General features: G+C 41.3%; 1 protein-coding gene across 1 annotated transcript in view; it reads right to left on the bottom strand.

Moving 5' to 3' along the window:
• ADGRV1 (adhesion G protein-coupled receptor V1) overlaps positions 1–12,482 on the bottom strand; it is a 576,045-nt gene that overhangs the window by 353,291 nt on the left and 210,272 nt on the right. The window contains exons 51-55 of the mRNA XM_040342090.1: positions 11,793–11,915; positions 9,233–9,455; positions 3,072–3,276; positions 2,823–2,969; positions 298–553 (exon numbers count right to left, since the gene is read on the bottom strand). Coding sequence (XP_040198024.1) covers positions 298–553; positions 2,823–2,969; positions 3,072–3,276; positions 9,233–9,455; positions 11,793–11,915 — 954 coding nt within the window. The remainder of the gene's footprint in view (positions 1–297; positions 554–2,822; positions 2,970–3,071; positions 3,277–9,232; positions 9,456–11,792; positions 11,916–12,482) is intronic.

Here is a 12,482-nt window from a genome sequence, read left to right as displayed (position 1 = left end):
TTATGCATACCAGGAATTAGTGAAATAAAATCAAAACTTGAAGTAAAGTCAAATTGTTGTAAGCAGAATTGCTTAGACAACTTTAGGTTTGACAGAGCCCCTTGCCACTGACTCACTTCCACTTGTGGCGGAGTCGAGTGGTAATTTTTCAATGCAAATTACCACTGCCTAACTCCTGGAGACTTGGCCCTACTCTGTTTGCATAAGGATTTGGACCTACTCTGTGTTCCCTTTAAACACATTCCAGGTGACTTCCCCTTATTTTATTTTTCAAGGTTCTATACATGTTACACAAACCTTCTGGCTCATTCACTTTAACTGAGGATGAATTGATGTGCCACCCTACTATTCCATGTGGGGAGTCATTGGGTAGGATTGTCAGCAAAGCCTTTGACCTGCTTGGGTCCAGTATTGCTCCTTTGTTTAGATCCTTTATATTCATGGTAGTCACTTTTGTCAGGATAACCATGACAGTCTCTGCCATCTCAGCAATGCTGTCTGCTAGAACTGTAACAGTAATTGTAGTGAGTGTCTGACCCTCTGAAAATGTGACCTACAAAGAGAAACAAACACATACACAGTAATTCAGTATCACAAAACAACAAGATTTCTGTTCCCATGTTTTGTGACATAAATATTGTTGGAAAAAGTTTTGTATATTAATTAATAACCAACAACTAATTGCATTTTACTTGCTGACATCAAACATAAAATTATCTAGTTCTAAAATAAAGTAGTATGACTTTGATATTCACCATTATTGTTCTTGTACATGCATGAAATCTTGGCATAGTGCTGACTACCTATTTTACTTCTACTTTGTATCTCTACTACTATCTAATATTCATCACCAAAATGCATGGTACCAGTTCCAGTGCAATTACCATCACCAATGGAATATTGCATAACAGTCTTTAAATAGTCTGCATCTTCTCTGAGGCAGGAACTTCTATAAAGGGTCCACAACTGCATCTCACCCCACTACTTGCAATCATATGGGGAATCCTCTATCCAGAGTCCTCACAGACTCCCTTGGGCATTGTATCTGCCCATGGCACTCTAAACTTTGTGGGGTTTATTTACTAAAGGCAAGTGCACTTGGAAGTGCAGTCGCTGTAGATCTGAGGGGGAAATCTGAAATGAGGGGAAGCTCTGCTGATTTTTCAATCATGTACAAGCAAAAATGCTGTTTTCTATTTTCCTTGCATGTCTCCCTCGGATCTACAGCGACTGAACTTCCAAGTGAACTTTCAGTGCAATTTTATTTACTAAAGTGCCTTTAGTAAATAACCCCCAAGGTGTCTCTCACCACTATGACTTGGTCCATAATAGAGATCCAAGCGGCACTCTTTTTGTGGGCATAGACCACTTTGTTTCCCACTGGCGAGGTAATCTCAAGGTCAGGGAACTCTCCAGGATGGAGACAAAGTGGTATATATATTATATATATATATATATATATATATATATATTAATTTTTAAAGTTTTTTATATATATTTTTTTTAAGTAACTTTGTCATTTGGGATATCATTTATTGCTTGTTTTAATGCTAGCCGTGCCTTGCTTTCCTAAGAATATACATTTTTCTAAATTTTTATAAACTTTTATCCATTTTTTATTTTGATAATTTTTTTTCATTTATTCATGGTCTCGCATTCCCCGTTTGGGGACACTTAGGATATTAGGATATCACATCCGGGAATTGGGTATTATCTTCCTCCGTATGTGATTCCGCTGCTGAAGACGATTGCATTAATCACCTCTATCGGTTGCAACTAGTGTTACTTGGCATGGCTGATTCATCACTTCCACTGGCTCTGCATGGGTCACTTAGTTATTTGTATGATCCAGATTGAGGCTTGGTTATGGTACTGCTAACTTGCGTGTGAAAGCGAGGCTTGGCTGGCTTTGTTTTTGGTATTAATTACAGTGACAGGAAGTGTTCCCCATGCCCCGCAAAAAGTACTATTGTGCCGAAACCGATCGGACGAGGAGACAATATTTTAGTCACCACGACTTAAACTGCAGTTTAATATTTGATGCACCTTCAGTGACCTTTCTATTTAGGGCATTCATTTCAATAAACACCTTTAAAAAGGTTTCACACTATTGAAAGCCCCATTTATTTTCTTTTGGGTGTCGCTTTGCTGACATGAGGCTTTGATTCTGCTGCGGGAGGAACGGCTGGAGAGACTGTACTGCCTGCACTACTTCCTTATTGATTCCTGGAGCTGTTATATCCCAAAGCGCACTTGACCTTTCATAATAGAGGGTCCACGCCATGGGGTAAGAGCATATCCTGACTATATGTTGGTGACATCACTTGGTGGAGGATATCGTTGGATTACTTTTGCACTAGCACTTTATACAGAACTTTTGGTTTTCCATGATGCGTTGGATTCATAGAACATCTGTTGGACTTTATTCACATTAGTTATTATTTAGCGCAACTTTTTTTTTATTTTTCATTTGATTTGTTGTGTTTATCTCTCACACGTACTGTTGCTGCTTTTTGGTTATATTTTATTACACAAGCACAGTATTATTTTATTTTTTTTGTAGATTTTCATCTGCATTGCGTATCACAATCAGTTAACATCCAAATGCAATACTTTACTTTTTTATCTTTCACATAATTACAGTGCAATCATTCAAGATCTAAAGACACAAGCAGTAATTTTACAGCATCCCTCCAAAAACTGCCTGTTAACTAAGTGGCTGACTGGAGTGGTAGCACAACTGTATCATATGTTTCATTATGGTTAATATCTGTATGAAAAAAATACTTGGTATATCATAATGGTAGAAAGTAGTCACTTACCATTCCTGATGTAGGAAATATATCAGCTACACTGCCATTGGCAAACCACTCCACCACCACCCGGCCATATGTGCCGTAGAGACGCTCAATACTGAAGCTGATCAAATTGTCTTGTTCCATCTCCTCTGCTTGTTTCATCAAAGAATTCTGCCAATAAAGAACCAATGAAGATATTAAAAAATTGATTACTAATGCCCAGAACAGTGGGATGTTCAAAAAATCATTACAAAACAAGATAATAATCATCACCTGAGCAAACCCGATGATCCCATGGGCATAATCATTGGGTGGAATGATGACAGTCACATAGGAATGGACACCAATCTCTGCACCTCCTTTAGGGTTTTTAAGTCTTACTCGGAAAGATTCATCTTCTTCTGGTATTGAGTCATCAAGAATATTAATTGCTATAGTGGCTTCACTTTGCCCAGGCTCAAACTTCAGCTCACCTGAACTAGCAGAAAGGTAGACAAACATAACTTTAATACAATAACATGGTTGACACAAGATGGGCTCCAGAGATAATCACAGAGACAGGTCTGTCTTTGAAAGATATCTGTGTTGAAATAATTTTGAATACGTTGAAGTACATGCAGTGCCTTGAAAAAGTATTCATACCCCTTGAAATTTTCCACATTATGTCATGTTAAAACCAAAAAATGTATTTATTTTATTGGGATTTTATGTGATAGACCGACACAAAGTGGAACATAATTGTGAAGTGGAAGGCAAATAAATGGTTTTCAATTTTTTTTACAAATAAATATCTGAAAAGAGTGACGTACATTTGTATTCAGCCTCCTTTACTCTGATACCCCCAACTAAAATCTAGTGTCTTCAGAAGTCACCTACTTAGAAAATAGAGTCCACCTGTGTGTATTTTAATCTTAGTATAAATACAGCTGTTCTGTGAAGCCCACAGACATTTGTTAGAGAACCTTAGTGAACAAACAGCATCATGAAAGTCAAGAAACACACCAGACAGGCCAGTGATACAGTTATGGAGAAGTTTAAAGCAGGGTTAGGTTATGAAAAATATCCCAAGCTTTGAACATCTCAGGCCTCGTACACACGACCGAGTTTCTCGGCAAACTTGCTTTTTTTTTTTTTGCCGAGGAAACTGGTCGTGTGTACACTTTTCGACGAGGAAACTGTTGAGGATCTCGTTGAGCCAAAAAGAGAGCATGTCTTCTTTTTCCCCAACGGCAATGGAGAAATTTGGCTCGCCGAGATCCTCGACAGTCTAACAAGGAACTCGACGAGCAAAACGATGTGTTTCGCCCGTCGAGTTCCTCGGTCATGTGTACGAGGCTTCACAGAGCACTGTTAAATCCATCATTCGAAAATGGAAAGAGTATGGCACAACTGAAAACCTACCAAGACATGGCCGTCCACCTAAACTGACAGGCCGGGAAAGGAGAGCATTAATCAGAGAAGCAGCCAAAGAGGCCCATGGTAACTCTGGAGGAGCTGCAGAGAGCCACAGCTCAGGTGGGAGAATCTGTCCAAAGGACAACTATTAGTCGTGCACTCCACAAATCTGGCCTTTATGGAAGAGTGGCAAGAAGAAAACCCTTGTTGAAATAAAGAAGTCCCATTTGCAGCTTGCGAGAAGCCATGTGGGGGACACAGCAAACATGTGGAAGAGGGTGCTCTGATTAGATGAGACCAAAATTTTACTTTTTGGCCTAAAAAAGAAATACTATGTGTGGCAGAAAACTAACACTGCACATCACCTAGAACACACCATCTCCACTGTGAAACATAGTGGTGGCAGCATAATTTTGTGGGGATGCTTCTCTTTAGCGAGGACAAGGAAGCTGGTCAGAGTTGATGGGATGGAGCTGAATATAGGACAATCTTAGAAGAAAACCTGCAAAAGACTTGAGACAGAGGTTCACCTTCCAGCAGGACAACAACCCTAAACATACAGCCAGAGCTACAATGGAATGATTTAGATCAAAGCATATTCAGGTTTAGAGATGGCCTGCCGGTTCGCCCGGCGGTCGTTTCGTGGCAAACTTTGATCGTTCGCGGTCCGCCAAACCGGCGGACATCTGGCGATGTTTGCGGCGATCCGCAATGTTACATACATGGGAAAGAACTTTGACCTATGACACATCCATCAGGTGGTGCAGGACAGCCAATTGAGACATTTCAGCACATGGACATACCCTACCTTATAAATAGACCTGATCTGGCGGCCATCTTACATTCTGCTTTTTGTTAGTGTACGGAGAGGGTGCTGTTTGGAGCAGGGACAGGCTGTATTTAATCAAATAGCTATCTAAAAGATCCACAAAAGTCCTTTTGAGGACTGGTATAGATGTGCTACTTGCTGTGCAGTACATAGGTGTGTAATACATTCATATACTTTTTGTCAGTGTAGGGACAGCTTGGCGTTTCCAGTAGGGACAGACTTTAGCGACACAAATCGCTAGCTAACAGGTCCACAAAAGTCCTTTCAAGCATTGGTATAGGTGTGCTACTTGCTGTGCAGTACATAGGTGTGTAATACATTCATATACTTTTTGTCAGTGTAGGGACAGGTTGCTGTTTCCAGCAGGGACAGAATTTAGCGACACAAATCGCTACCTAACAGGTCCACAAAAGTCCTTTCAAGCACTGGTATAGGTGTGCTACTTGCTCTGCAGTACATAGGTGTGTAATACATTCATATACTTTTTGTCAGTGTAGGGACAGGTTGGCGTTTCCAGCAGGGACAGACTTTAGCGACACAAATCGCTACCTAACAGGTCCACAAAAGTCCTTTCAAGCACTGGTATAGGTGTGCTACTTGCTCTGCAGTATATAGGTGTAATATACACTTATACTTTCGAATATAGAAAGCATATTATAGTGGATTTGTATTGTGCAGAATTGTGACTGGCGGTGTATTTGGTTACTGCTGAATTGTTGCCTCTTTCGCTGCGTTACCTCTGCTACACACATTGACAAAATTTCCTGAAAAAAAGTTTCATAACTGGTGCGATAAACCAGTGGCCCCCCAAAACGACAGATTTTACAGTTATATACCTTCTTCCACATATACTGCGCTTCTCTAGAGACTTTTGTCACAGGGTCATTTAAAAAATGACAGGTAGAGGAAGAGCCAGGCCCTTCCGCAGGGGTGGTAGGGCAGGAGCACCAGGCTGGAGCCAAAGTGGGAAGTGGCACAATGTTCGTTCGATTACGTCAAAGCACGCACCAGACTTGGTTGAGTGGCTCACCACCAACACCACCACCACCACCATATACCCTCCGCTTGAGTCACAGGAATTATTTTCCGATCCATCAGAAGACATTTCTGATGCGCAGCCATTCTTGGCATTGAATCAGGAAGAGTAGGTAGCAACAGCCGGCACTCAGCAGTCTGACGACAGTACTCAGATCAGCCCAAGGAGATAGGTGCCCGCTGTTGCTGCCTACTCCGAGATCTCTATTGTTAGTGATGGAGAAGGTGACGTTGATGATGACGTGTCTACAGACGTCACGTGGGTGCCCACAAGAGAGGAAGAGGAGGGGAGTTTAGAGGGAGAGATGGACCAGCAGATAGGGAGGAGAAGCAGGCCGAACTTACATTGCACAAGAGGGACAAACCAGACTCCTAATGTATCAGGAGCGAGCCATCAACCATGTACGGTCACATCTGGCGCTCCCAGGACGCCGGCCCATGGTTCCGCAGTGTGTTTTTTTTTTAACGTGTCCGCTGCAGACAAGAGTGTTGCTATCTGCAGCCTTTGCAGTCAACGCATAAGTCGCGTTAAGCCCAACACTCACCTAGAGACGACCGCCTTAAGAAGGCACCTGGCCTCCCATCACCGAGCCCAGTGGGAACAACGCCATCAGAACCCACAAAGCCCCACTCCAGGCTCTCACCGTCCAGCCTCTTCTCCTTCTCCTTCCCCTCTATGCTCACAATTGTCCTCCACTCCACCTTCCATCATGCCGTCCTCACGTTTTTCTGCAAAAAGGCAGGCTTCCGTGGCCCAAATGTTCGATCGTAAAAAAACGATGACGCCGGCTATATGTACTCTCAAAGTACCTGAGCCATATTGCCTCTCATATGCAATTAATACTTGTTACTACAAATACTATATGTACTCTCAAAGTACCTGAGCTTATTTGCCTCTCATATACAATTAATAATTGTTACTACTAATACTAAATGTACTCTCAAAGTACCTGAGCTATATTGCCTCTTATACGCAATTAATACTTGTTACTACAAATACTATATGTACTCTCAAAGTACCTGAGCTTAATTGCCTCTCATATACAATTAATAATTGTTACTACTAATACTATATGTACTCTCAAAGTACCTGAGCTATATTGCCTCTCATATGCAATTAATACTTGTTACTGCTAATACTATATGTACTCTCAAAGTACCTGAGCTATATTGCCTCTCATACCTTTCTGTTAGTTGCCAGTACAACTTGTGTATTATACATGTATCCTCAAAGTACCTGAGCTACACTATCTCTCGTATGCAATTAATACTTGTTACTACAAATACAATTTACTATGTGCTTGAAGTATACTACAGAAGTATAAAATACTTATAGGCCTTGTCCTAATTGTTGAACATGTTCGCTCTAACTTTTCTATGCTAGGGGTTGATGCTATTCCATAGCATCTCCCCTAGTGGCCTAAATACATCTCTACATGCTAAGGTTGATATGATGTAGAGAACCCCCAAACTCCTGTTGCTAGGAGTGACGCCTGGGGTCCCTTACTGATAATCACCTGCATGTAGTGGTGTATTGGGATATTGACCTTGAACTAATTTTAAATGCTAAGTAGCTCAACGCCTTTCTTTATGTGACACAGAGATGATGTATAGATCCCCCAAACTCCTGTTGTGAGGGCTGGGGCCTAATACTGAGTTGTAGCATAGAGAATCACATTGAATTCCTTGCTAACCCCAGTTGTGGTTCACTCCGTTCACCAGTGCTGTTACAATGCCTAATGTACCACCAGCCACAGAATACAAAGTTGTTTGCTGTCAGGTGAGTGCTTTGATCGAAACCATTCCATTGTACCTTTGGCTGCGTGTTTAGAGTCATTGTCCTGCTGGAAAGTGAACCTCTGCCCCAGGCTTAAGTCTATTGCAGACTCTAACAGGTTTTCTTCCAAGATTGCCCTGTATTTGGCTACATCCATCTTCCCATCAACTCTGACCAACTTCCCTGTCCCTGCTGAAGAAAAGCATTCCCCACAAGATACTGCCACCACCATGTTTCACGGTGGGGATGGTCTGTTCAGGGTAATGTGCAGTGTTAGTTTTGCTCTTAGGTCAAAAAGTTCAATTTTGCTCTCATCTGACGGCCTTCTTCCACATGGCTTCTCGCAAACTGCAAACCGAACTTCTTATGGCTTTATTTCAACAAGGGCTTTCTTCTTGCCACTCTTCTATAAAGGCCAGATTTGTGGAGTGCACGACTAATAGTTGTCCTTTGGACAGATTCTCCCATCTGAGTTACCATGGGCCTCTTGGCTGCTTCTCTGATTAATGCTCTCTTTGCCCGGCCTGTCAGTTTAGGTGGACGGTCATGTCTTTTTTTTTCATGGTTTTCAGTTGTGACATACTCTTTCCATTTTCAGATGATGGATTGAACAGTGCTCCGTGAGATGTTCAAAGCTTGGAATATTTTTTTTATAACCTAACCCTGCTTTAGACTTCTCCATAACTTTATCCCTAACCTGTCTGATGTGTTCCTTGGCATTCACAATGCTGTTTGTTCACCAAGATTCTCTAACAAACCTCTGAGGTCTTCACAGAATGTTCTGCATTTATACTGAGATTAAATTACACACAGGTGGACTCTATTTACTAATTAGGTGAGTTTTGAAGGCAATTGGTTCCACTAGATTTTAGTTAGGGGTATCAGAGTAAATGGGGCTGAATACAAATGCACGCCACGTTTTTTTTATATTTATTTGTAAAAAAAAATTAAAACCATTAACAATTATGTGCAAATTTGTGTTGGTCACATAAAATCCCAAAAAATACATTAACGTTTTTGGTTACAATGACAAAATGTGGGGGTATAAATATTTTTTTTAAAGCACTGTACCTTAATTTTCCTATTAAACTGGAAATTTCACTTTGGCTACAAGATCACTGACAATTAAGTGTGTCACCTTCTTACTGTGTTAAAAAGATACTAGAATCTTTTCCTGATGACCTAACAGTCAGATGACATAATAAATTACATTCATTTTATTGCTACCTAAAAAAGTATTTATATTCTAACAGCCATTCTGTCCTGCTAATCTGGTTTGCCATTGACTTTAACCTTCTCCGCTCCATCCTGACAGGCTCCCCATAGCGGTAATGCACTAAACTGCCCTGATTGTGGCCCTGAAGTAACTAGTATGCTTTTACAACAGTTAGCATTTACCTGGGTATGAAATCCGACTGATTGGAGACTGATGTTAGCTCATAGATTTGAGAGTTGAAATCTCCTGCCAGTGCAATGACTGTTTTGGATACATTTAGTGATATCATTGTGGTGAAGATCAGCTGCTTAGAGGAAGGAGCCGTTAGCAAAGAGGAGAACTGTCCATTTTCAAAGTTCATGCGATACAATTCTGATCCATTACCACCAGAAACTGATAGATGAGCTGCAACAAGGAAAAGGAACAATAGTTAAAAAAAATACACTTCATAAAACAGTTCTTTTAATTTGTTCATATAAATGTTCACAGGGCCGTCCTTAAGGCAGGGCAAAAGGGGAAGCTGCCCTCGGCCGTGAATTGTTGTGAGGCCCAAAGCAGCTGCCTCATACTTGCCAAATATCCCAGTTTAAATACCCTGTCCCTTGAAGATTTAGTCTTGTGATGTGTCCTGATATATCAGGTGTGAAGTGCTGCTACTAATGCTGCCTAGCTATGCCCTATTGTTGTGTATGGATGAGCCTGTGTTTACATGTAAAAAAACATCATTCATATGTAAATAACTGGAGCATTCATATGTAAATTCGGCGGCAATCATATGTAAATATCTGCGGCAGGCGGCATTCTAGCAACCAGTCAGTAAGTGGTAATGATATGCTGTAACCTTTGGCAACCTTATTCATATAATTAAAAAACAAAACATTAAAGTATACTATAATATGTACTGTAGATATGGTGAGAGTTGTCAAATTGCATCAGACTTCCTGTATTAATCAGCATTATCTTTCATTCTCTATTGTAGGCTATTTATTGAAGCCCATTTCTATGTTTCCAGGGCAGAGTATTCCGGCTCTGTGATTGTCCGATACCGCGTAACGGCATTCCCACACATGCGCGTGGGAGCTGCCAGCCACGGCATTCGCTACTGAAAAAACGGCCCAGGGGGAGTTTCTTCACAGCACATGCACCGATGATATCTTTTACGCAGTACAAAGTAAATATCTCCTAAACGGTTTTCTTGTGAAAAAAAAAAAAAAAATACCTCCTAAACGGCGCATGTTTAGGAGATATTAACAGTACCTATAGGTAAGCCTTATTTTAGGCATACTTATAGGTACAACTTGCAAATGGAGGTTTACAACATCTTTAACATCATAATAGATTTAATACAGTTCTGTGCTTTACTATGACAATTGAGTATAAATTCTCTCTCTATATTGTATGCTAACACACAGCTGAGTGAACAGCGAATGCCCAGAATTTCTGAATCTATCTATGGTGATAGAGCGGTGCAGGATAGAGGAGGCGGCGCTCCTGCGCCCTTTATGGATGCACCGCCACTGGTTTATATGCAGCTCCTGTTATTTTACTCAACCTTTCTGGTCTGGGATTCTAGCTAGTTTTAGCCCAGAGCTTTATAACCAGCATATGCTGGAGCCCGTTTAGGCATTTGATGGCCACTTCTGGTAGTTAAAGGTCTGGTTGCATAACAGATTGAAAACGACAAGAGACTGCGATGCATAGCAGATAGGCTGACTCTTAGGGCCAGATTCACGTAGAATCGCGGCGGCGTAACGTATCGTAGATACATTACACCGCCGCAAGTTTTCATCGCAAGTGCCTGATTCTCAAAGCACTTGCGAGAAAACTTACGCCGGCGGTCTCCGGCGTAAGCCAGCGTAATTCAAAGGGGCATGTGCCATTTAAATTAGGCACGCTCCCGCGCCGGATCTACTGCGCATGCTCCATTTTGAAATTCCCGCTGTGCTTTGCGCAAAGTGACGTCATTTTTTCGAACGGCGACGTGCGTAGCGTACTTTAGTATTCCCGGACGTCTTACGCAAGAATTTTTTTTTTAAAATTCGACGCGGGAACGACGGCCATACTTTAACATGGGCTATGAATCAGTCGCATAGTTAGGGAGACCCTAAAACAGAGATACGACAGCGTATCAGGAGATACGCCGTCGTATCTCTTTTGTGAATCTGGCCCTTAGTTCCAGTGCCACACTATAAAGACAGACACTGCATCATGATCATCTTCAGGGGCCCCTGCAGCTGAACTTAGCTGCAATATTAATCTGGGGGTATCTTTTTAATAACTATATATACGCGGGTATATGTGCGCAATTCCTCCAGGACACTTGTTGAGCCCTTTGTAGATAATACCTGTTTGTACATTTATATATAAATATATGTACTATTATTCATCTCTTTTTTATATAAAGATTTGTATTATTTCTTTACTGGTGTGAATCTATATATTTATGGTTAATAGTATACTGTATGCTGCTTGTATTAGTTCCTCTGCTCCCAATGACTTTGATTACATCACTGTTTAATTTCCCAGGGTGGTAACACTGCCAACTTTCTTATCAAACCCACTCTTGCACTTAGTGAAGGTGCTGGTTCTTTTACTTACCAACAGGTTTAGCACACTATCCTGTTTGGGGATTATCATTCCCCATAACCCCCCCTCAAAAGAGGGCTACAAGTGGTCCCAGTGTGTTTATAGATATGTAGCTGTATACTATGAGAAGTGCATTTGAAACAGACAAATACGTACCCAACCCTGAAGGGGGCATAAAAGCATGAACCATATGTGCAGCCCTGAAAGGGATGGTCTGTATTTTCTTCATCCATGTCTGTCCTGACTCCCATAGGAAAATAACAATGGATTCATTTTCTCCTGCAAGATAATGCAAACAGCTTTTATCATACTGTAAATCAGTTACATTAACTAGAAAATTTAAAATCTCCTTCATGGACAAAATATATTTTGATAAGCTCACAATTGCTAAGACATAGAACATAATCAGCTGACTCTATTCAACAAGGCTTCATTCAGACAGGCGCTGGCATCTGTACTGTGTGCATGAGGTGTTTGTTTCCACACGTCCACCCGCGCTAAGCTGTGTGCGGGCACCTTATGGAAGTGGATGCAGAAGCAGGGGCTGCACAGACACAGCCACATGTCAAAATCGGACAGGAGTGCAGGAACAGATACGTGGCCCTGAACACAGACAATGTGCATCGGCTCCTGCACACTTGTCAGATTTTGACATGTGGCTATGTCTGTGCAGCCGCTGCATCTGCATCTACTTGCCCGTGCAGCCGTAAGTTTACTTAAGTGATGGAAGTGTTCTTGATGCTATGTTGCTATGAGATTTAGAGCTCATACATACAGACTTTTCTTTCTTTCTTGCACCTGTGCTTACATGTGCATGCGCATATGATGTATTTCCCAAACGCAGAA

This window comes from Rana temporaria, chromosome 1 (genome assembly GCF_905171775.1).
Source record: "Rana temporaria chromosome 1, aRanTem1.1, whole genome shotgun sequence".
NCBI classification, from domain to species: Eukaryota; Metazoa; Chordata; class Amphibia; order Anura; family Ranidae; genus Rana; species Rana temporaria.
This window is presented reverse-complemented; position numbering and strand designations above follow the sequence as displayed.